The 24,685-nt window shown below is 33.0% G+C and overlaps 2 protein-coding genes across 3 annotated transcripts in view; one reads left to right on the top strand and one right to left on the bottom strand.

Moving 5' to 3' along the window:
• Positions 1–3,159: 3,159 nt before the first annotated feature.
• LOC126780911 (CDK5 and ABL1 enzyme substrate 2) lies at positions 3,160–7,840 on the bottom strand. Of its 2 annotated transcripts, XM_050505603.1 has the most exons (9): positions 7,447–7,840; positions 7,258–7,364; positions 7,004–7,187; positions 6,667–6,927; positions 6,336–6,371; positions 5,430–5,544; positions 5,123–5,313; positions 4,529–4,736; positions 3,160–4,350 (listed from the first exon to the last, which is right to left on the bottom strand). In XM_050505603.1, exons 1-9 carry the CDS (start codon positions 7,782–7,784, stop codon positions 4,210–4,212), a joined length of 1,581 nt encoding a protein of 526 aa, XP_050361560.1. In that variant the 5' UTR covers positions 7,785–7,840; the 3' UTR covers positions 3,160–4,209. The 2 variants fall into 2 exon arrangements, with proteins under 2 accessions (XP_050361560.1, XP_050361561.1); XM_050505604.1 differs by lacking the exon at positions 6,336–6,371.
• A 350-nt stretch (positions 7,841–8,190) lies between these two features.
• Positions 8,191–24,685, top strand: part of LOC126780903 (E3 ubiquitin-protein ligase MIB1) — a 154,881-nt gene continuing 138,386 nt past the window's right edge. Inside the window, exons 1-10 of the mRNA XM_050505592.1 lie at positions 8,191–8,390; positions 8,473–8,668; positions 8,952–9,148; positions 9,725–9,892; positions 10,155–10,262; positions 10,557–10,742; positions 12,695–12,844; positions 16,270–16,414; positions 16,665–16,846; positions 17,066–17,335. Coding sequence (XP_050361549.1) covers positions 8,280–8,390; positions 8,473–8,668; positions 8,952–9,148; positions 9,725–9,892; positions 10,155–10,262; positions 10,557–10,742; positions 12,695–12,844; positions 16,270–16,414; positions 16,665–16,846; positions 17,066–17,335 — 1,713 coding nt within the window. The 5' untranslated portion in view covers positions 8,191–8,279. The remainder of the gene's footprint in view (positions 8,391–8,472; positions 8,669–8,951; positions 9,149–9,724; positions 9,893–10,154; positions 10,263–10,556; positions 10,743–12,694; positions 12,845–16,269; positions 16,415–16,664; positions 16,847–17,065; positions 17,336–24,685) is intronic.

The raw sequence follows: 24,685 nt of genomic DNA, 5'->3' as shown, positions 1-24,685 counted from the left end.
ATGAAATGACAGTATAGTCCCCGTTAATAAATATTACACATCGAACTTTGAAAAGAGACAATCGGCTAACTTCGTAGAGCGTTATCTGTGTCGCACGAAACACTAACAGTCCGGTATCTATTAGGATTTGAAAACAATAATGAGTTTTTAATTAAATTATACATTTCTAATTCTTGATTATTTAACTCTTCACTATTTACGTGTTCATTGTGATAGAGGTATCCGGAATAGACCCCACCACACTACAGACACCACACACAAGTATTTATGGCGTCAAATCTAATCAAATATATTAAGATGAAAGCATAGAGAATTTTGTTATTTTTAATTATTTCACATATATTCTAAGCGGCGACAGCATAAAAGGGTGGTCATAATCAAAATTTAAGTTCAAAAATACACCTTTTGGATATTATATAAAAAAAACCATTGGTCTGGCGGTCTGTAACCTATTTAAAATATTTGACCATTTTTTTTAAAATATTAATAGACTACCTCTGTACTAATAGAATAACTCTGTATACCTTGTTTCAATGTTTAATTTTTTAACGATGTTAAACACTCATATAGACGGAAGAATCGAACATTGAAATGGAGTGGCGGAGTGTAGTAAGTTACCTGACTACTAAAACTACATTTAAAATGTAATACCATTAAATCAATAACAGTATAATAGTAGAAAACAACAATAAATAAAACGAAATATTTAACAGAATAATATATTTTTGAACATTTTTAACTTAGCAACCTTTAACATTATACATATTAAAACTATTACATTGTTATATTCATTTCTCTTGCACTTTTAATCAGTCAAACTCATTCGTACATTACGATCTACAACTACGTGCTTTATTTAAAACCTTTGTAAGCGTTTTGGCTTGTTTTAATACAATATAATCATTGTAATGCAAACTAAAACTACCGCTCGGTAGTATCTTTCTTATATACGTCTAAATATGTGCAAATTTATACTACATAGTTTAAACAAGAAAATTCGTTTGTTTTTCTATTTATGAGAAAGTCATCATTGAAATCGCAGCTCTACCAAAAATTACTTATCTTCAGACGTTTTTTATTTATATTGTAATTTTAAATTACAAAAAATCAATATAATATTAAAGTTAGCGCTAACTGGTACAAATAACCGAAGTGAAACTCAATTTAGCGTCAGAAACGTCATATCACGAAACGTTGCAATAATATTCGAAATTTAAATTATAGTCTCATGGCGTCCATATAAATTTCACGTCTACTAATCTAAAAAATAAAATTATATTTTATAGATAAGACAAGAAAAAAATAATTGGTTATTGACAAAAATAAATTACTTAATTACAAATAAAAGAAAATTTAAATTAGCATTAAGACAAATATAAAACAGTTAAAAAATTTGATATTAAAATGTAAATTCTACCCAGGGAATTTGTATCTTAAACAACAAACATTTTATGTATACTTTAATACAATGGCAGGTGGAGTAAAAATTAAAACTTAGTTTTACATATTTCGTGTGATTTACTAATAGCTCTCTATATTATGCGCTACAAACATTTTTTGATTAAGATAAATTTTTTTCCACAAACAAGAATTATTTTTACTTCTCCTGCAATTGAAACAGGCTATTATCTAGACCAGCGGTACTCAATTTGCGGCCCGCCGTCTATGGTTGACCCGCCAGCTTTTACTTTATTGTTAATTATTTTAAATTTAAAAGGTTTTTCAACTACTCGTGACCACGGACACTGCAAAGTGTTTGAAACATATATAATGAAATGATAAAAAAAAGTTAAAATATACGCGATAAAACCGTTCATAGTTGTTAAATTTTTTTTGTTTGCGGCCCTCGACACCCTGACTAACATGTGTTTGTTATAAAGAAAAAGTTGAGTATCGCTGATCTAGACCTATTGGAATTATGTATTCAATATAGTATGTTTTTTAAATTATATATATACAACATAATTTAAAAATTTTATTTAACAATAATAAAGAATATGACTAGAAAGCTGCTACACAAATTAACTAAAATCATAATTAAGAATATTTAATTTTTATTCACAGCAGACAAGCGTGTGGGAAGATTAACTAACTGAAACATTGGCAATGTAAGATATAAAAATATAAACCTCGTCTGGTATAAAAAATATCATCCTTACACTATAACCACTGGAATTTAACGGTCTTACTTGTAAACGTTGTTTGCGGGTGATTAGTTAAATAATGCTCTGTCTTCTTCTTTCGAATGTCAAATCAATAACGATAGAAAGAGATGAATTAGAGTTTAACTAAGCAGTCGCTAAGCAACGTTAAAGCAAGGCCGTAAGATTTTATGATCCATGTGCCTGTAATTTAGACTGCGCGTGTCACACAGTGTAAATTACAGGCACCAAATTACCAAACAGTATTACTTAGTACTTAGTACTAGTGTTGCTGTTTGGTAACATTATAACTGACACGAATGTCGTACCAACACAGATGGCCTGTATACATCCTTATAAAAAAATAATACTAATCCGGATAATTACACCTTAACTATTGTTATTTTATTAAATATCACCTTTTTATACCTACTATATAAAAGGCGCTTACTATACATATAGACTGAATGTTTTATTTATTATAAATAAACGAAAAGGCACGCGATGGAACATTAAATTATATTTTTAAACTGAAATTATTTTAAGACATTTGTGTTATTTAACAATTATTATTTACACTTGTTTGTGCTAATTATATAATTAATAAGTAGTTACCTATTTACAATCATATCACTATACATAGGCGTTTAAAGGCAGAAGCAGCCTGATACGTTGCGAGGCTAATTTATAATTACTTAATAATTAAATAAATTATATAACGAAATATCTTTGGCATTGTTGATGAGCAATAAATTTTATTTGCTAAAAATATAGACGAAATAATTATTTATAACAGTTGCCATACTTAAAAAACAAGACGGCATACATTTTCTTTAAATATTTTACTGTAAAAATAATTAATTAAATTTACTTAAAAATAAATCAAAAAGAGAAATTATCTTACAAAATAAATCGTTTTCAATTGTTGAAATTAAAGAATACAGGTTTTTTATATTTCCTTACATTCGATAGATACTCTACGTATATTTCCTTACATTCGATAGATACTCTCCATATAATAATATAATTTTACCTATCAACCAATTTATATGATAAAACATGATTTTCACTGAAGATAAAAACATAATGATTGCTTTTTTGCAAATATTATTGTGATTTTATTGTCATGTAAATATCGTTGAATTAAAATAACTACAGTGTTACACTCGTAATATTAATAATGACCATTAAAGTTAAACTACTGTTTACTTTTTGTTAATTGCTACAGAAAAAGATTAGACCTCGCGTTTTCCTTTCCGAAGCAATATTATTACGAGAAATTGGCTTCGTGCGAGTCACAATTTTTCCTACAGTGCTTTTTACAAAACAAGTCCCACGGTCATTAGTAAAACTAAATTTCACATATCGACTACAATAATGATGTCCAGGGTTGTCTTGGAATATTTAGCTAACCGGAGGAGATATGACTAGGTTTTCTGGCAACATTCCGTCGAACTACTTCAGCAATTTTTAGGGAAATATTTCTTAAAAAGCACTAAATTGAAATTCAATCCTAAATTGAAGCTTAAAAAAAGTTATATCTACGATAATGCAGTAGAATACTGTAACGGCACACACGAGTCCTCGGTTCTAGATTTTCTAGCAATATATTAATTAGATATATCGAAAATGAACCAATTTATGATAAACCCATAAGTATATCAACATAAGATCTCAACATGCACCTCACACACACATAATGGAGATAATTTCATGTGCGCACCGCATGTGTGCGGAGCCCATCATCATGAGTATGACAGACACACAACAAAAATATGACACACAGAAAAAAAAGTTAAATGTGCGCTCGTCTTTTATAGAGGTGTTTGAATTTTTTTGTTACTTGTACAAGTGTTTTTTGTTTTTTTTTCTACAAAATAAATTTTAACAATAACTCTTTGAAGTTGCAAAATGTAACGCAGATTGCTGATGGAAATGAGAGTGGGGGAACTGTACGTGTGTTGTGGAAGAGTGGTGGTTACATCCAGGCGCCGGCGCGCAGGTTGTCGACGAAGCTGGCGCGGCGGCGGGCGGCGCGCGCGCACTCGAGCGGCACGCGGCGCCAGGGTCAGGACTCGTGCAGCAGGCGCTGGTAGTGCGGGAACACGTCGTACGGCGGCACGTGCAGTCCGAACTCTAGCGCCACCAGCACCGCGAATTCGAACTTTATGAGATCCTTCTTGTTCACTCTGAACGTTGTTTCGATGCGCTGGAATAATATTATAAAAATTTTCTTAAAAAAAAATGGAAAAATATTAATATGTATGTTTCTCGACTTTTTTTTTTAATTTTTAAAATCACTTGGACATAATTATATGGGAGTCAACCGTACTTTAAAAAAAAATAAAAACAATTTATTTAAATTAAATTAAACAATTTATTAATACCTCAATAAGTGATTTCAACATTTCGCCCTTTACATCGTTGAGTTTAGCGGACAAGAGCAGGCAGGCCCCAGCGCAGAGTTTCCTGTTATCTTTGTTAATGAGATTTGCAAGTATCAGTTTTTCAAAGTAAACATATGCTTGAGCCACAGACAACAAATCTATTCCCCCGCTGTCGTGTTTTGCTATTTTTCGCATTTCTTTTTTTATACTGAAAAGAATTAAGATATAATTTCAATTATTCTATATTTTATCATTCTACCTTTTAATTTAACGGGTCGAGTGCTCCAAACATTACAAGACATTTTTTTATAATTTTATTAATTAAATTCTGTTATAATGTAAAGCATGAGATAGTTTATCAAATCTGGTTTAATAAATATTTTTATTGAGAATCAGATGCAGTATGCAAAATAATTGAGTAAATTCAGGAAGTTTCAAAAATTATACTTTTTATTTACGCTGTATAATATTACAAATGGGAAGGTGAGTTTGTTTGTTATTTTTTCATGATTATTTTGTATACATATTGTCAGATATACAGAAAAGGCCATAGATACCCAACATCTGTCCCACTAAATATAACAGAATATTTACCTTCTCAATTTACTTAGAGTGAGCTTGATATGAGGAAACTTTTCTCTGAACTTGTCATTCAACTCTTTTTTTAAATCTTGAGGTCGTACATAATCAATAATAGACGTCATGTAAGAAGTAAAAGTAAGTAGAGTTCTATGTTTTCCAGCAATCAATTCAGGATCATCAAGAACATTAGGACAGTATTGTACCTGGAAGATGCAAATTTGTTCCTTTATAATTACATACATAGCAAGATATTTTTTTATTGGCACAGCTCCTATCTGTTTTGGTACAAAATTTGTAAATACATACATTTTCAACTTACATATTTTTGAGAAAGAATTGCAGTCTCATCCCAATCGAAGGTTTTAGTTTCAATTGACGAATGAGGTGGAGATGAGGCTGCAGTAGATCGCTGGGAAGATTCATATGAAAAACACCTAAAATATCAATAAGTTATTTTTCTATATGCCCTTGAATTATTATTAACCATGCATTAAGGCATAACTAAAGCCGTATATGGGCCATGAAATAATCATGCATTAAAAAAAAATTGGAAAATAATGTGTATGCTAACATGCTTATAAACTGTGTCCATATATAACTCGGACTCTTTGGAATGAATTGTATATATAAGGTTATTAATATATATATATATTATATAAGGTTATTAATATTGTATGTTAGTATCACTACTTACTAAAGCTTTCTATATTAAATATAACATTTTATCCCCAAATCCACTTAGTGCTAACTTAACAGTAACTTAAAAATAATTATATATTCCTTCTTGAATCACTTGTTAGTAGTCCAAAAATATTAGTAGTATGATGAGAGTATATGTGTTATCGTATCATTAATGATATATTTACAACAATGTATAGCTCAATTTAAGTAAGTGTAATAACTTAATCTATCTATAATATAATCTGTAATAACTTATATCTTTTTAAATATTTATTAAAATTGTATTTACTTTCACTAAAACTAATTTTGATAAACAAATTATGCTTTGTTGTTGTAAATCGTTTAAGATGAATTGAGATTTTCAAATGATATTGTTATAAAACTTGCATTATAAAATAACCTCCTGAAGTCAAAAGTAAAGTTATACTCTATTTGTGCTATCTGAAATAAACTATTGCAAATTTTGTGTTGGTGAATCTGTTTAGCATTAATATGATCTATGTTTAGCTTAGCATTACAAAATATTATTCTTTTTCTTGTTTACCATTTTTTATCCTTGTGTCTCGTCAATAACTTAGTCCTGAAATTTAAATGTTAGTGATGGCATGAGAGATGGTATGTAGTACTCCATAATGGCAAAGCAACATGGAATTCTTAAAATTACCATATATATATTACACAACATAAGTATTTTATTAATTTATCATTGTCATTAAGATGATTGTTCGATTTGTGAGTGTCTTGCTTAGATATCTGTCAGGTTTGAAAATAAATCACTAAAAAATGGCAATGAAAATAGTAAAACATGCATAAGTTTTATGACAGACAAAAGAAAAATAAAAACATTTATTTACAGATATGTGTTAACAGTTTACCTTGCAATAACGTGGGGATGACGAGTCATTATTTTCCAAGTAGTTTTGTCACTGAAATCACCTTCATACATCTTTTTGTATTGTTCTCGTGTACAGATTCTCGACGGTATCAGTAGCTTTGAATAAGAAATTTCTTGTCCATTCTCCTCTCTTTCCAATCCTAATAGGTCAAATGGATCAATTCCATTATCCGTGATAGCAGATAAGGGCCTTGGTCCAGATGTATTACGCCTTCTAACACCTTCCTTTCTTAAGTCGGAGCTATAAAATATGGCCAGTTATATTTTGATCCATTACTGAATTAATGTTCATAAATTTGGTAATATAAATAACATACCGTGCACTTTTGATTGTCTTCGAGTAAGGTATGGTACTAAACAAAGCACAAGGAGCACCTTGGCCAGGAACAAATGCAAGTCTCTCATCCTTAAAAGAAACACCTTTGACAGGTTTCACAAATCTTAATTCTTTGTTGTAAGCAGATCTCTCTGAAACGCAAGTACTGTTTGCACGAAAACGACCTGTAAATATATCATATCAATTTAGTAATTGCAAATTACTATTTTTATAAATATGGTTTTTTTTGTTTACCAAAATTCAAACTTTCAGAGCTGCTTTTATCATCTTGAGTAACAATTTTTCTGGCCCTTACGGAAGAATGTCTATCTTTAAATAGGTCGGTAGTACCAGATGAGCACCTTTATGAAATAAGAAATTATGTATTAGTCATCATTTCGCGAAAAACCACATTCCATTTAAGTATTATACAAAAATACTAACCTTTCTCGATACGAATTGAAACCAAGTCCCTTAACTGGGGTTGCAGTGGCTTGCTCAGAATCTGAACTTAATGATTGGTTATCACCACTAGCTTTTTGAATGGGACTTGTTTGTATTTTAGTACGATTGCGAACACTGTTACGCAAACCATCTTTATGATTATAGCCCAGATTTTCCTTGATTTCACAGTCACATTTGTCCAAATTTGATGCTTTTTTGTCAACAATTTGGTATAATTCCGTATCCTTGAAGGAGCCATCTAAGGAAATGTTGGATAAAAAAGTCACAGCAGCAAGTCGTCTTCGAGCTTTCTCATATTTATTACGATTATACGACATGATGTTAATAGAAAAAGAGGTATTTCTTTATTCTATAAAAATTAAAGTAGTAAATATTTAAACAATAATAATGACAGCTGTTAGTGACAATTTGACCATAGAAAAGATTAAATATTATTACATTTTGTATTCGATTTTTCTTATATAATTATCGCACATTTATAAAATTGTTAGTGTTTTATTAATAAAATTGTAAATTACCCAGTCAAGTAAAAAGTAATCAAGTAATAATGACAAAGAAAAATATGGTATCCCTTGAGTATTATTTCTAAGGATATCTATAGGCTCCATAACTTAACGCTTTTGCTAATGAAAGTTATTTGATAAAAAAAAGATGATGTCATTAACACTTGTCAAATTTATGTTATCATTTGTCAATGTCATAATTATTTGGCCTTACTGTGTTGTCTGTTACTGTTATTATAATCTAAATATCGTTGAAGAATTGACATTGGAAGCCGCTTTTTTATTTAGATCACAATTATTGTGGTATGGATGGAGCCTAATACTCCCAGCTCATCGTCTGTCACCAGAGCCACAAGGTTTATGATGGAAGGTGTTGGAGCAAGAGTTATAAGAGGACCTGATTGGAAATGGGGCAAACAGGTAGATTGAATTACTCCTGTTACCTACATATTTTTTTGCACTATAACAATTTGCTTCATCACTAATCTACATGCATTTGCAGGATGGTGGAGAAGGCCATGTTGGCACTGTGAGAAACTTTGAATCTCCAGAGGAAGTAGTGGTCGTTTGGGATAATGGAACTGCAGCGAATTACAGATGTTCAGGAGCTTATGATTTACGTATCTTTGATAGTGCTCCAACAGGTGTCAAACATGAGAGTACTATGTGTGATACTTGCCGACAAAAGCCAATTTTTGGTAAGAATCTTTAAAGTAATTTAATTTACTTATAGAAAGTAGATAAAAAATATTCTGCCATGCTACTCTTAATGAAGAACAGTAATAAAATCTTTTATAGTTCAGTACTAGATTTTAACTGAATCAACTTATTAAGTAAATCTAGTAAGATGTTTTAATTGGATTTGTTAAGAAATATATCAATAATATGCTTTAGGAAGGCAGTCTACATTTTAAAGTATAATAACAAAAGCCTATATAATATTGAACAACAATATTAATATTTGAAATTTAATTACTTAAGGAATTCGGTGGAAATGTGCTGAATGCAGTAACTACGACTTATGCTCAGTTTGCTATCATGGAGATAAGCATCACTTAAGGCATAGATTTTACCGTATCAGTGCTCCAGGGGCACAGCGCTGTCTTGTTGAGCCTCGGAGAAAGAGTAAAAAACAAGCTGTTAAAGGCATATTTCCAGGAGCCAGAGTTGTGAGGGGGGTAAGTTATAAATAAGTAGTAACTTAGTTATTATATATACTAGAAATAATTCACAGATAAATAATTAAGTTAAAAAAATACCAAGGCAAAATATAGGCTTAATATTCTTAGTCATTGAAACAATTTTATACTTTTAACCAATTTTGTATAATGAAAAAATAGTTGAAATTATTGGTTTTGTTGATAAGAAATAAAACTAACGAAGACCATGAATTTATTGTTATTTATCAAAAACATACTTACATTTATTTATTAAAGAAAATACTTATACTTTTGGGTAGCTGGTAACATTGAACATATATATTTTAATACAGTAATTATTACTAAGGCTTTAAGTTGCTATTAGAATAAATTACATGCTTATATATTTAAGTTTTTTTTTTAAATAATATTGAGTTAGAAGATAGTCATCTTTTAGCTCTGTGTGCAAGGCAATAATATTAATATATATATATATTATTATATCAATTTCACCTTGAACATAATAAATAGAAATGTCCCAAAATGAAAATTTGAGATTTATCCATCATAAACTTATTTTTCTCTTGATGTTAAATTTTTATTATATTATCACAGGTAGATTGGCAGTGGGAAGACCAAGATGGTGGAAATGGCAGACGTGGTAAAGTAAATGAGGTTCAAGACTGGTCAGCAGCCAGCCCTCGTTCAGCAGCATATGTTGTTTGGGACAATGGCAGCAAAAATCTCTATAGAGTTGGTTTTGAGGGCATGGCTGATTTGAAGGTATTATAATTTATAATAAGTTATTTGAGATTAAACTGCAAGAGTAACTATTATAATTGAGTTAACAATTCATATATTTTGGAAACATCTGGATTATAATTATTAGTTCTATAAAAAAATTCCTGTTAGAGAAAAAGGCCCTGGCCATACACTGCTTTTCTATTTATTTAAATAGTAAATAATTAAGCATTAAAAAAAAACACTAATAAGTAAAAGTATCTTATCAGGATTTTGGTTCTAAAATTATTTTTATTAATTTCAGGTTTTAAATGATGTAAAAGGTCAAAATGTTTATAAAGAGCATTTACCACTTTTGGGAGAATTGGGTCCTGGGCGTGCAGGACCTCATGGGTTACAAGTTGGTGACCAAGTAAGTTATTTTTAATTTTAACATTAAACATAGAGAGTACTTGGTAAATCTCTTGTAGAGGTTAAAGGGTTTTCCTCGCACTTCCTAAATTTGTCTGCTAGCGAATACTGTCATCATTATTTCTTATTTTGTTTGTATTTTTTAATAAAATAAAATTTTTAATTTTTATATTTTTATGAAAACGAATTTCATATTATAAAAAGTATTAATACTAATAAATGTATTTTTTTCCTATACAGTTTATTAATCAAACAAAGTGCATGAACTAAAATTCAAATGTTCTGTTCTTTCCAGGTGAATGTAGACTTAGATTTAGAAATAGTCCAATCACTACAGCATGGTCACGGCGGATGGACGGATGGTATGTTTGAATGTCTCAGTACCACCGGCACTGTTGTTGGAATAGATGAGGATCACGACATAGTGGTCACTTATCCTAGCGGTAATAGATGGACCTTCAATCCAGCTGTATTGACAAAGGTAATTTATAACAAGGCTTACCATATATTCTACCACCAAACAGATATACATGTTAAATAAAAAAAAAAATATTTTAGTGATGATATAATTTAATTTTGAATAAGTTTTTTCTTATTTAGAGCATTTTTGATAATCATGTACAAGTGCCTGCGAATGTTTGTATACTACTTTTGTCTATTCAATCACAAATTAACATCTTGTTTTTTATTATATTTTTAATTTGTAAATAAACTCAGTTCTGGTTATATATATGTTGAACTGTTCAGGAAATGAAATAATATAGAGGAACATTATCATCAGGGTGATGTACTTAATACAAATAAAAATATAGAGATATAAGAAAAATAAAATGTAAACGATTCAAATTTATTACACGACTCTCAAATAAAGAATTCGAAGGATCCTCGATTATAAGTGAAAGGCGTTTTGTAATAAAAATGAGTATCGAGGACGTTAGACAGTCGCCCGATGATGTTGGTATAGAAATCGCTAAACGCTGGTATTGCAAAAAAAAAAAAAATTACATTACTAATAGAAAAATATGAAAATTATTTTAATTTAATTATTATTTTATCTTATCGAATATGACGTTACAATTTTTTTTATAACATCTGATCACTAGCGAATAACGATAATTAATTAGTTTCTTTACGAATTTATAGCGTTAATTATATAAATTTGGAATATATAAGATTCAATTTAATGCCGTTCAATATATAGATTATACCGAGAAGTATCGATGAGAAACGTAGAGATATAAAATATACGATAAAAAATTTCTTGCCCATTTCAATTATAAAATAATAATAATAATATCCTGGGACATTTTTCACAAATTAAGCTTGTACAGAGCTTGTACTATGGAAACCAGACAACTGATATACTACATATACTATTTTTCTTTTATAAATACATACTTATATAGATAATTACACACAAATATCTGTCCTGAGTGGGAATCGAACCCACAACCTTCAGCGTGAAAGGCAAGCATCCACCAACCACGCCAACCGGCTCGTCAAATCAATTATATACATAAAATATTAAAATGGCTGATATCTCGCACATATATTAATTTAAATATAGGCAGTTATTTTAAAATCACAGTTATTTACTTCATTTTTATGTATTTGTTTAGATAACCCTAAAATAGTGTACGACAATTTTATTAAACGTTTTTAATTTAATAATACCACAACCAATTAGCTAGCATGTCTAATAGTTGATGTTAATCGAATGCTTTATATGAAATAAAAAAATGTGTATATATATATATATATATATATATATATATTGTATAAGGTATAAAAATATTTCTTCTATATTCCCGAAATTTATTTTGCCGTTTGTTGCATTAGAAAAATAAAAGAAAATTTCTTACCTCCTATATCGTGTCAGTGAGAGGCGAGGAGGTAAATATCAAGCTCGCATGCGCTGGCGCCTTCCTTATTGGCAATATTAACTAGTTAATAGTCATTAACCTCAATAACTCATTTCAAATGTAACATAGCCATCGTAATATAATCAAATATATGAGCATTCGGTATGCATGCTCAGGAGACCATTGGATGTAGCATATCCCCATAATTGACTGGGGTTAAATTTCGTCAAGTCCTGTATATGGTCACGCATACTGGTCATACCCGAAGCATAAGGACTAATGAGCGGGCAAGTTACAATCATGCTGGAGACAACAGCCAAAATGCAATTTTACGATAAAAAATCCCACAAAGACACTCAATACAAACATACCACAACTACTCAAATATGTATAAATAAAAAAAATATAATTATGTAAGTAATTATGAAATATAAATGCTGTTAAAAAAAGAGGAGGCACTGAAGAAAATGACGAAATTTTAATATTTTATTTTAATCAATATAATTATATAATACGATGGAAATGTACGATTTAACTTATTGAAATGAAATGGTACAATTGACCCGCGCAGGTGTGCAGCGGGACGATGAGCGCGTCGCCGTCGGCGGCGAGCGCGGGCGGCGCGTTCGCGGTGGGCGACCTGGTGCAGGTGTGCGCCGACCGCGAGCGCGTCAAGCTGCTGCAGCGCGGGCACGGCGAGTGGGCCGAGGCCATGGCGCCGGTATGCTACATCTATACTTGTCTTCTACATAAACTAATATGAAAAGTCGTTTGTATCGCCATAAAAACCTTTTTACTAACATTTCCTAAGTTTAAAGTTTATTTTTACTCTAGACCAACGGTGTTGCGATGTAAATGGCGTACAGCGTATTCGTCAACATTCTATTTCTTAACATCTAGTTTGACTTATTTCTATATTTATAATTTTGTCACTAATATATTAATACTTATTATTTCTTGAATCAATGAAGGTTCGCCTCATGGTGTATTATCCTAAATTTATATGTTTGAGTTTGATTATCAACTGGCTTGTAAGCATTCATCTGAACAAAGTATTAAGAAAGCAATTTCTCGAGTGCATTAGCAATTATTATATATAACGTAGCAATAAGTGACATCTGATTGTCTGTGCCATTTGACAAGTAAGTAAAAGCCCAGTTTCGCTGTTGAAGTCCCTTACGGTTAGTAACAGGTTTTAATAATACTTATTAAAATAGGTTACGTAGCCGAAGTTAAAGGTAAAGTTTCAAGCCCTTACCAATATTACAAGTTTTGCCGTTGTAAATAGTATTCAAGGACAGAGAGCCGATTAGATCAATAGGTTTCATTTCATCGTAATATTGTGTTCCAAATACCAGTAATTTATTTTAAATAATTTATTGTGATATTGACGTGGTTCTACTTAAATATATTCGTATTTGTGTGTACACTATCGTATCCGGTAAACATGTAAAGCCGTCGTTCGCCAGAACGCTGTTCGTGCCCTATATGCCTGTGCAGTTAGTCTCCCTTGAGAATGACCACGTGCTCTAAATTGATCAGGAGGATATCACCACTCGCCACAAAGAAGAGGTAGCGGATTCAAACACCGAGTCACACGAGCTAATGAGGAAGCGCTTAACAGAACTAAAATTTATTTTTGTCAGTGCATCAAATGGTAACATTATACAGTATTGTGTGGTGACCCCCAATATCACAGGATCTGAATGTTTCTGCCTTTTGCTCTGGGGCAATCTAATGGGGATCCATTAGGTAGCCCTTAACACTCAAAATTATTCTGCCACATGTGTATTCTACCAACCCGCATTGGAGCAGCGTGGTGGAATAAGCTCCAAACCTTCTCCTCAAAATGGAGAGGAGGCCTTAGCCCAGCAGTGGGACATTAACAGGCTGTTACTGTAACACTCAAAATAGGATATTCGGGGCACTGTGAATGAAATAAATTTGAAAGTGTGCGGTAAAAAAATCTGATGAAAAATCTGAAGTTGATGTGCTGCAGCGCCATCTTGCGGCTTTAAAAGAAATTCTATATTGTATAAAAACTTACTCCATGAACATGAGTTACAAACAGCCACTGGGTCAAAACGACCCTGGCCCTTTGGGCCAAAACATAGCGACACGACGGATGAACCTTCGGGGAGGAGCAGCCCGGGTAGAGGGGGCAACCCCGAGGCCCGTACCCAGACTGGCCTAGGCCAGTCATGGTGACCATTGATATATTACTCCATGAAAAAATACATATATATGTATATGCCAGTTCTCATGGTGATCAGTCAAATGGTGTCGAAGTATTAATCTTTTACATACTTTGTTTATATGTAAGATTTAAAAATAAGAACGAATTAACATAACATGTAATCTCGGCACGGATCGGAGAGGTGCGGGATTGTGTTGATATAATGCATCCGTGGCCCCTCTCGTGCTGTGTTAAGCTCGTGGCTCGGCGGTGCTCTCCTTAGGGGGCGAAGGTAATTTTGCCCCCCCCCCCCTCGCACACCTCGCTAGTGCGTACGGCAGCTCGAGGCCGTCCCGGCTGCCGTCCTCCTCAGGGCCGTTTGAAATAGGATACGAAAGCCCTTACTACACGCATCCATGTCCACAGGGTTACGCCCTATCCTTTAAGCCAGGCATTGGGGCTGTGGGAGGGCTGAGACGATACCATCGTCGTTTCTGCCGAGCAGGATCGGCCCTTTTCCGTTCCCGCTCCACCGTCTCCTTCAGGATCATGACGGTCTCACAGAAGGAGACTACGGCCCTTGACGCCGATTCCCTGCGGAGCACCGCTGATACGATTGCTCGCAGGGAGAGGTCATGTCCAAACTCGCGGACCAGGATATGCCTGTCTATGATCCACGCAAGGCACACCTCTAACGTATGCTGGGTAGTGTCCAAGTTCGCGCCTCTTCGCGTTTGATCTTACACAGGTATTCTCCAAAACAACCATGACCGGTATTTACCTGCGTAAGTCGAAAGGTGACTCGTTGCTTTCGTCTCATCCAGTCTTCGAAGGCTGGCAGGATCGCTCTGACGTTCGTGTCATGTACCTTTCTTCGCAGACACGGTCGCACCACTTCGCAAGAGCACGAACGAAAAGTGAAAGCGCACTCGGAGGTAGCGCGCTTTCACTTTTCTGACGGAGGATGCGGGTGTGTTAATAGCGTTCGAATAACCAAATCAGCTTGAGACGTTTTTGCGTTTCTAATAAAATAGAATAGAATATGCATTATTGTCCTCCAAAAGAGTTACATACAGTTATGAACACAACAAAAAAAAACAATTAATGGGTTGTACAAAAGGCAATGTAATTTATAATTAAATTAAAGAACTACATTAAGTTATTATTTTTATTTTTATAAAAAATTACTGATAAATGCATAAACCAACACACTTGTTTACAAATTACCAAAAGAAAAAAGACATCACAAGTCATCCAAAATATCATTGTAATTGTATAATTACAATAACTTTCATCTATTTGAATTAAATATGCAAATATTTCAAAACGTAACATTAACGCTAATGTACATGGAGATGATAAATGTGTATGGAGAAGGCAAAGCGTAATATTTGCACACTGTAATTTTTGACGCATACTCGCCAGACATGCCTTTTGGTATAATGACGCTTATTGTTATACCAATATTGAATTTATATTGATGAAAGAAAAAAGGCATTATGATCATAAAATTATGTATTATTATGAAGATAAATAGACGATAATATATTTATCTTGTTCTTGTCTTAGATACTTTATTTAAACGTAATTTTATTCATTAGTATGTAATTTTAAAAAACGATGATACTGGAAAATTGATAATTGATTGTAGAATTCAAATGTAAACCTCCAAGTCAGAGGAACGGCAGATAAACCGATTCTATTTACATAGGATCTTAACTCCCCTAGTTGGGCAGAGGGTACTTTGATGCTAACGATGCTAAATGACATTTTATTTTGTGTTGCAGAACCTTAACACTAATACAATTCATAATTGATATAACACTAATACATAACACTAATACAATCACAAAAAAATATATAAATGTTATTTTAGAATTAAGTTTTTGTTTTATCTCAACTGTCATTATGCCAAGCGTGTAAGTCGCGATCGCACTACTATGATGATAAACTAGTTACTTTTGTTGTAGACGCTCGGCAAAATTGGTCGCGTGCAGCAAATATATCACGATAACGATCTCAAAGTAGAAGTCTGCAACACTTCATGGACTTACAATCCGAATGCGGTCAATAAAGTGGCGTCATTCGATGGCAGCATTCCAGGAAATTCATCAGGTATATTGAATTTTGCCTCGACTTATATCGATGGTAGTTTCGTAACTATCTCATGTTTCGAGGCCATTTATGACATGAGTTGATTTATTTGTATATTTTTTAAAACAGAAATAATCAATTTCTGTTTTAAATTAAGGACAGGTTTTATAATGTTTAATAAAATAGAATTATTTAGTTATAAGATATAATATTCGAAATGATACAGGATTTTCAACGATTGAAAATATTTATAAAAATTATCCGTTACAAGGGGATCGCCTGTCAGTTCTTTTGAAAAAGTTATTTGAAACTCACGTGACGGGAGATGCGAACGAGGAGCTCGTGAAAGCGGCCGCTAACGGCGATGCGGCCCGCTGTGCCGACATCCTCGCGCGGACGGACGGCGCGCAGGCTGACGTCAACGGCGTCTACGGAGGGCACACTGCGCTGCAGGTAAGCAATGATCAGAAGTAGTTATATATTCGACACTATGCCCTTATTTTTAATACAGATTTTATTTAAGTTGCACAGAGAATAGTCCGAATACTGCAAACAATTTGTCCTATAATATTTCCTGCATTGGAGTTGTTGTAGAGATTTTCGCGTTGGCTAAAATTCGGCCAGCAGGCCAGACCAGGCTGGCGTTGTTAGATGTGGTATTATTCAATATAGGCGGCGGCACAGAACGGTCACGTGGAGGCGGTCCGCGCCCTGGTGGAGGCGGGCGCAGAGGCGGACGCGGAGGACCGCGACGGCGACCGCGCGGCGCACCACGCGGCCTTCGGAGACGAGTCCGCGGCGCTCCGAGTACTCGCCAGCGCTGGCGCAGACCTCAACGCACGGAACCGCCGCCGACAGACGCCGCTACACATTGCGGTCAACAAGGGACATCTGGCCGTAGTGCGCACGCTGCTGCAGCTGGGCGTGCATCCTAGCCTTCAGGTTAGTTCCTGTCTTATAGCATTTAAGCCGGTGTTGTCCAACAGCATATGCGTGGACGGGGAACATATTGACTTTATTTTCTTGGAATCTTCTTCCCTAGGATGTGTGCTTTCAGAGGATTTCAGCGTGTATAGACTCATCCTCATTTGTATGCTATTTTAGTAAATGCTATAAATTATATTTTAATTACGTTAGACGTGTAACGGAACTGCTACGAAACACTCCAGAAATGCTACGAGACTCCGATCTTTTCGAGTTGAGATTGTCATACATGCATATATTATATACATATGATAAATATTGTACGATGTATGTAGCCCCTGTGTGGTTTAAATGTACAGTTTTACTAATTTAACCCAGATAAAAAAAAAAAAACTATAGAAGGCATTATCATAGTGAATCTATCTTTGATGATCGATTTGGCAAATGCTTATTAGGGCGCTGGCTGATAACAATGTTTACCATACTGACGGTTTTTGAGTTAAAGTATTATACTAAAGTTATATTTTTTCTTTTGCAAGGAACGCCGATTTTTTTTTCGTAATCCACCGTAACAGCCTGTGAATGTTCCACTGCTGGGCTAAGGGCCTCCTCTCCTCTTTGATGAGAAGAAAAAGCCGAGATGGCCCAGTGGTAAGAACGCGTGAATCTTAACCGATGATCGTGGGTTCAAACCCGGGCAAGCACCACTGAATTTTCATGTGCTTAATTTGTGATTATAATTCATCTCGTGCTTTACGGTGAAGGAAAACATCGTGAGGAAACCTGCATGTGTCTAAATTCACTGAAATTCTGCCACATGTGAATTCTACCAACCCGCATTGGAGCAGCGTGGTGGAATAAGCTCCAAACCTTCTTTTTCGTAATCAATCTATACTAATATTATAAAGAGGTAAAGTTCGTGAAGTTGTAGGGGATAATCTCTGGATCTACTAAACTGATTTTGAAAATTCCAATAGGAAGCCACATTATTTGTGAGTGTCATAGGCTATATATTAACTCGAAAAATTAGAAGGCTATTTCGTGATAGTCGGATTTGTAAAGTAAGTCGGAGAAGAAACGCTGCCTTAACGATGAGAGATACATGACTTAGTTCTAGATAAAAGTTGTCGAGCATAGTAATGCCTACAAAAAAATCAGGAACAGCATAAGTCTAACTTTTATATTTAAGTCACAAAAATTAGTTTTTTATATTAAAAAAATAATTTAAATCGTTACGTCATGTTTATTGGTCATATTATCAATAATTATGAATTCTTATCGAAATAAGTAAACTTAAAAATGTTTACCGCCCAACGAAGTGGGTACAAGTCAGATAGTCATTAATTAATAAATTGTAAACGTGACTTAAAATATCAAATGTGTATTTAAGAAATAGTTATATATAAATAGTATAGAAATAGTTTTAACAATTATTATTTGTTTCAAATGTATTTTACTGGTTTTATACTGGACATACAGAGTTATGTTAAAAGTGTCTACAATTTAAAATTGTGATCGTCCGTAGTAATTTCATGAGCAAGTTACATGTTAAAGCGGTGAAAAATCGATTCGAATAGCTGCCATGTGAAGCCGCTAAGGCTAACTACAGACAACAATATGTTTCCTCTTCTTAGTACACGAGGTTTTATCGAAAAAATAAGTGACAGAGTGATCCTATTTAAATTTAAACAATAAATTCACTATTTAATACGTTTATTTGTTGCATTATATTAAAAACGTAGCTTATGTCATGAGAATTACTCGCCGGAGCTTTTTCTAAGCGTTCGATGCCAAAACATAAACAGGTATTTGAAAACTTGGCACCATATTATATATCCATCTTTATACATAAGTATAAAGATACCATTTTTAAATTAAAATAAGTTATAAAAAATCGTCAAACATTAACTCGTACCTTTTTAAGTCGTTAAAAAATAACAATCGATATCTAAAGTACAGTTTATTTGTCACACAGCATTATTTCTTTCTTACGAATTGTAATAAATAAATGCAGTTATTCAATGTTATATTATACCCTTATATATTAAAATATAACAAATAATGTTAAAAAATCTTAATTTCACTTATAAGTTGTCGGACCGAGATGCTAGTCTATTAGATTTGCTTCGCCTTGCCCTACTTCGGCTGGCAATATTATAAATGATTTGGTTATAAAGGTATAATGAAAGAATGTTAAATATAAAATGCAGACAAATAGGTGACCCGATGGCAAGTGACCACCGCCCATATACTTAGTAATATTAATCATTTCATACACCACCAACTACGAGAATTAAGTGGTTGGAAAACTAACATTGGCTCAATCACCCTTCGAAACAGAAGAAGGAATATAAATGATTGTTGTTTGACGGTAATCTAATTGATGAGTGGGTGGTGGTGAAGGGCTTGCACACAACCCTCGTGCTGACAAATATATATTTTTTATTGTAAGATAAACCTAAGGTGTCGATGTTTGCTTCTGTTCTTACTCCATTTACTTTGCTCATTGTTTTGACAAATTAATTCAAAATAAATATCCCATTAGACAGCCACTAAAGCGACTACCCGTCGCTTTATGGCTTGTGTGTCTCGCAACGAGATCAATTAAAGTATCATGAATCTTGTTGCATTTCATCATAATATATATTTTATTAAATATTAGCGAAATCAAAAAAATATAAATGACAACATTATGAATTCCTATAATAATCGATAGAAAAATAAAAAACTACATCTGACACATTAAAAAATATGAACAACGTGCTTCTAGTTAAGAGAATTACATTATAATTTCATGACTTTTGTCTAATAAACTTGATAACGGCTAATATTATAATATTACAAAGCGAACTTGTTATTCATACGTCGAACGATCATGGTATTACGAATTGAATTACAATATATTTATAAGTAAGTTCTTTGTACAAATAATACTGAAGACGCGTCATGGTAGAGTTCTATCCAATTTAATTTGAATACTTAATTAAAACCAAGAACAATGATCTCAAGAGACATGTGGTTTACGTGAAAGTGAATTCGTCTTTAGGGAAGATTTCATAAAATTAAATAATAAAACATATTATTAAATAAGATACTTCAAATAAAGCTTTATCTTGAACATGTGATCGCAATTTATGTGAAATATAAACGACATATAAACAAATATGAACGACATACATGTAACCGGGCTAAAACTACCCTATAGGTCTATAATCTTTCTCAATAAATGGGCTACCCAAAAAATGTTTTATCAAATCGGACTTGTATATCAGGACTTGTATTCAGCTTAATATAACAGTATAAGTATTTACAGTGTATATATATGTAAAGATTACCTAATAAAATGAGATATGAATACTTTTAATTCACGTATTATTAAACAATAACATAATATCTGTATATTTGACTATTTGATTTTTAATGAAATTACGTATGCTGCAATGCATATTGTTGGTTCATGTCTGAAAATAAAAAGCAAAAAGAATTGTATATACCTTTTTATGTCTACGTTTTTACGCACGACTTTCTACTACCTAGTTTCTAATACATATAACATTATAATGTTGAATAATTGGTTCGGTGTTTTCCGTGATTTAAGTAAAAACAATAATCCCATGGACAAATTACACACAATCGGTCATATTTGCAAAGTGGACGTAGACTGTAGCGCGTCGCATATCATGCTTATATATCAGATGTAAGTGATTATACCATCGATGTCGGAGAGAATATCGATCCGAAAGCTGCACTGCCAAATACTGACCACTACAAACGGATATAAAACTTTGTATTAATTCTGATTATCTATTGGACTTAGGATAGCTTAAGTTCGAGATATTCAAATACACGGAAGTATCAATATCTATTAATGAGGGAGTCATTAAAGCACATTACAAACTTAAAATAGAATAACAACAAATGAAGGAAGTAACGATCTGAAATTATAGTTTGTAATATCCGCCGTAGTAATGATGTATGTATATACAAAATTCTACCCTAATACGGTAACCGGGCTTAAATAGTACCGGATTACGTACTGGTCCGTAAGATCAGAATACAATTTTACTTTCAAGGGTTAACGATTATTATCTGGTTTAGTTGTAACGACTGAATCCCAAGGTTTAACTTACATTTCGAGTTTCACGATGTACTAAGAAACTTGTTATATACTAAATTAAGCAAAGTTATCAAATTTAAAACATTATTTATTCAAGAAATAGACAAGCACTTTAAAAACGTCATGTTACTATATATAATTAAATGTCACATAAGACATGACTTCTGAATGTAGATTCTGTCGAGAAGAACCATCAAGAAACCAAAGTAGTCTTCTATGACAATTAGAATACCTGTGTATTTTAATTAAAAATTCGAAATAAATAGATCTCCACGCTTTATCAAGTAATAAGCCTTATTTATCAGTTTTATTTAACATTGAAAAAAGCGTATATAATGCCTTTAATTACAAATTATATTCTGCATAAGCCAATACTTGTTAATATTAACTACTTTAATTCGTCATCTGATTGCAATCAGTAATAAAATAAGGTTAAATGATAGAGTAAAGCTTTTGGTAGTTAAACTTTTTCTAAAAATAACAACCGTTTCTTTTTTCACCAAAAATATGTTTTTGACCGAACCTAGTGCATGCAATTTATGCGTTCGAGTCAGGCGGATTATTACGGAATTCGTTTCGCTCGCAATATTCCTGAAATTATTTACTCGTTTAGTTGGTTCCGCTCACCTCGTTTTCTATAGGAGCACGTCTATTTCATTCACGTCGAATAGTCTAGCGAAGTTTATATGCTGTACATCTGTTATTTTTAGTTTCTATTTGATAAAATGAAATAGAAATTATGAATCGAAATCTTACTTCATAGCAATTCTTCAATTATTTGACTCAGAATAAAGAAAAAATAAAGTATATACAACTATGTCATTCAGGAATAAAATAATAATAAATTTTTATTGTATTGCTTTGCGTAGTCTTATTATCATTTGTACTTTTAATATAGACAAGTACAGTTTCAGTCTGTAATGAGTGTAGACGACGCTCTCAGACATGCGGTCGCCATAATTGCCAAACTTTACGTCAACCCAGGCCCCTCCCTTCGAACTTGTCGCTTACCACTGTTTTCATAGCAACCCATATGCTACTCCTTGTCGCATGGTGTCTGTACACTTTAAAAGATAAATCATTTTAATTAAGAATTCAACTTATCTCTGTAAATAGAACTCAATTTCAACTTACAGTGACTTATCCTTCCTAATTGATCTCATAATGAAGTTTCTTCAAACTAATTTTTGGCTCATCTCCGAAGCTTTATTCTCAAATTTTCAAGAAAATTAAACGCCTAAGGCACTTTCCCTTCCTTGCAGTGAACTTATCTCTGAAATCTTTGTTTAATGAAATAACTATCTGAGAGCTTACGCCATATTGAAGCGCAATTGGGCGTAAAGCTATTTAAATCTGAATAGGGCATTGTGAAGGCGCGTCACCTTGATTCAGTGACAGCGCTGGCTTCTCTTCCTTAATAAAGTTAGAACGCCGTTGCATTCCGGTTTCCCGTTTGATCGCTCACTGCTGCTTTCAGCGACATCCAGCATCCTAAATACCTTTTATAATAATCAATTCATTTCAACTATTTCAAAGTATATATTGTACTGTAAAATCAATCAAAAAAAAATGTAAATGTAAATATCGGACAATTTTTGTACATAGTAGTTGAATGGTATAAAAGTTGATGTGCTGCAGCGCCATCTAGTGGTGAGCTACATTAGAGTGATAATATATGTTCCAAATTTCATGGTAATCGAACGATGTCGAAGTCTCTAAATGTGGAACAGACATACCAAAATCTCTTTTTTAACCACCGAGGGGTGTTATAAGTTTGACGTGTGTGTCTGTATCTCTATTTGTCTGTCTACATGAGATCGTAGCTCTCGAACGGATGAACCGATTTTCATTTAGTTGCTTTTGTTTGAAATATTTCTTAGTTGTTTAAGGCTATGTTTAAAGAAAATTGATTCAGCCGCTTAATAGTTATGGGGGTGGAAGAGGGGATGAATAAACGGTGGTAAGCGGATATATCCGAGTGAGGTATCACATGAAAGGATTTGATTTATGTATTACAAAATTGGCTATTTGAAGGGGAGGAGTTCTAGAGGAGGCTAGTTATTGGGAACGGGATGAATTGTCGGTCGGGGATTTTTTTAAATTTTTAATTTAAGTTTTTATATATAATATCCTGGGATTTATTTACTTTTTTTTGTAAATACATACTTATATAGATGATTACACCCAGACTCAGGACGAACAGACATGTTGATGCACACAAATGTCTGTCCTAGGTGGGAATCGAACCCACAATCTTCGACGTGAAAGGCCAACCACGCCAACCGGCCCGTCATATATTCGATGTTGATTATTTTAATTTGAGATTAGCAAAAAACACGCGTCATTTGAACATTGCCATAGCGGAAATCACGTCGTGACATTTTATTGTTCCAAATAATTGTCCAGACGTTTGCATATTAAAGTTTATGATAAATGTACTCGAAGAGTTTGCGTGATGTGAGTTGTTATAGAAGTTAAAGGGGAATATTCTCGAAACTAAGATGTATTTTCGTATAACAAACGGTAGATTTACAAATATGAGTAAAGTAAATATTGAAGATAGTTTATCATTGTTATAAAATAGGGGAACGACACAGTATGTCAGGAGTCAGCAAAGACGTTTGTTACGTAAATATCGGCTGGGCGTGTTGCGAATTGGGCAGAATATAGGATGAGGGGAGGCTTATGTCCTTTCTGCTGCATAAGTAGAAGTATTCAGTTTATGTTTAGGAGCTGTGTGATCAGGAAACAGCTATCTTTATTGGCGAAAGAATTATGTTTCTTTCTTAGAAGTTATACATACAGCTTTAATACTGTTTTCTTATTTCATTTCTATTTTCAGTTTTAACAATAAGTCATGAATCCATATAAGTTATGTTAAAAGTTTAAGAGATCTTATATAAGCACAAAATGCTATCAATAATTGTATGATTACAACATATTATATAAAATATGTAAGTGTTTAATAATCCGATGCTATTACGAACTATCGATGAAATAATTTCTAATTGATCAGTAAATGTATACTTGTAATTTTATTGCATCAAGTGAATCATAAAACAGTGGGATAGGCACCACCACGAGCGTAAATTCACAGCCTTTCCATTTCTGGTTATTTGCCGATTTATATTCTGCGCCCACTCGCCGCCTGAGAAATCTCATGTTGGAGGTGCTCTTTCAATTTGAATCGGAACACTCGGATCGGGGAATAATGTATTTCGATATCGACCCTCCGTTCAGAACGAATCTTC

The sequence above is a fragment of the Nymphalis io genome, chromosome 3, assembly GCF_905147045.1.
Source record: "Nymphalis io chromosome 3, ilAglIoxx1.1, whole genome shotgun sequence".
Lineage (NCBI taxonomy): Eukaryota > Metazoa > Arthropoda > Insecta > Lepidoptera > Nymphalidae > Nymphalis > Nymphalis io.
The sequence above is the reverse complement of the archived record's forward strand: the minus strand, read 5'-3'. Positions and strand labels throughout refer to the sequence as shown.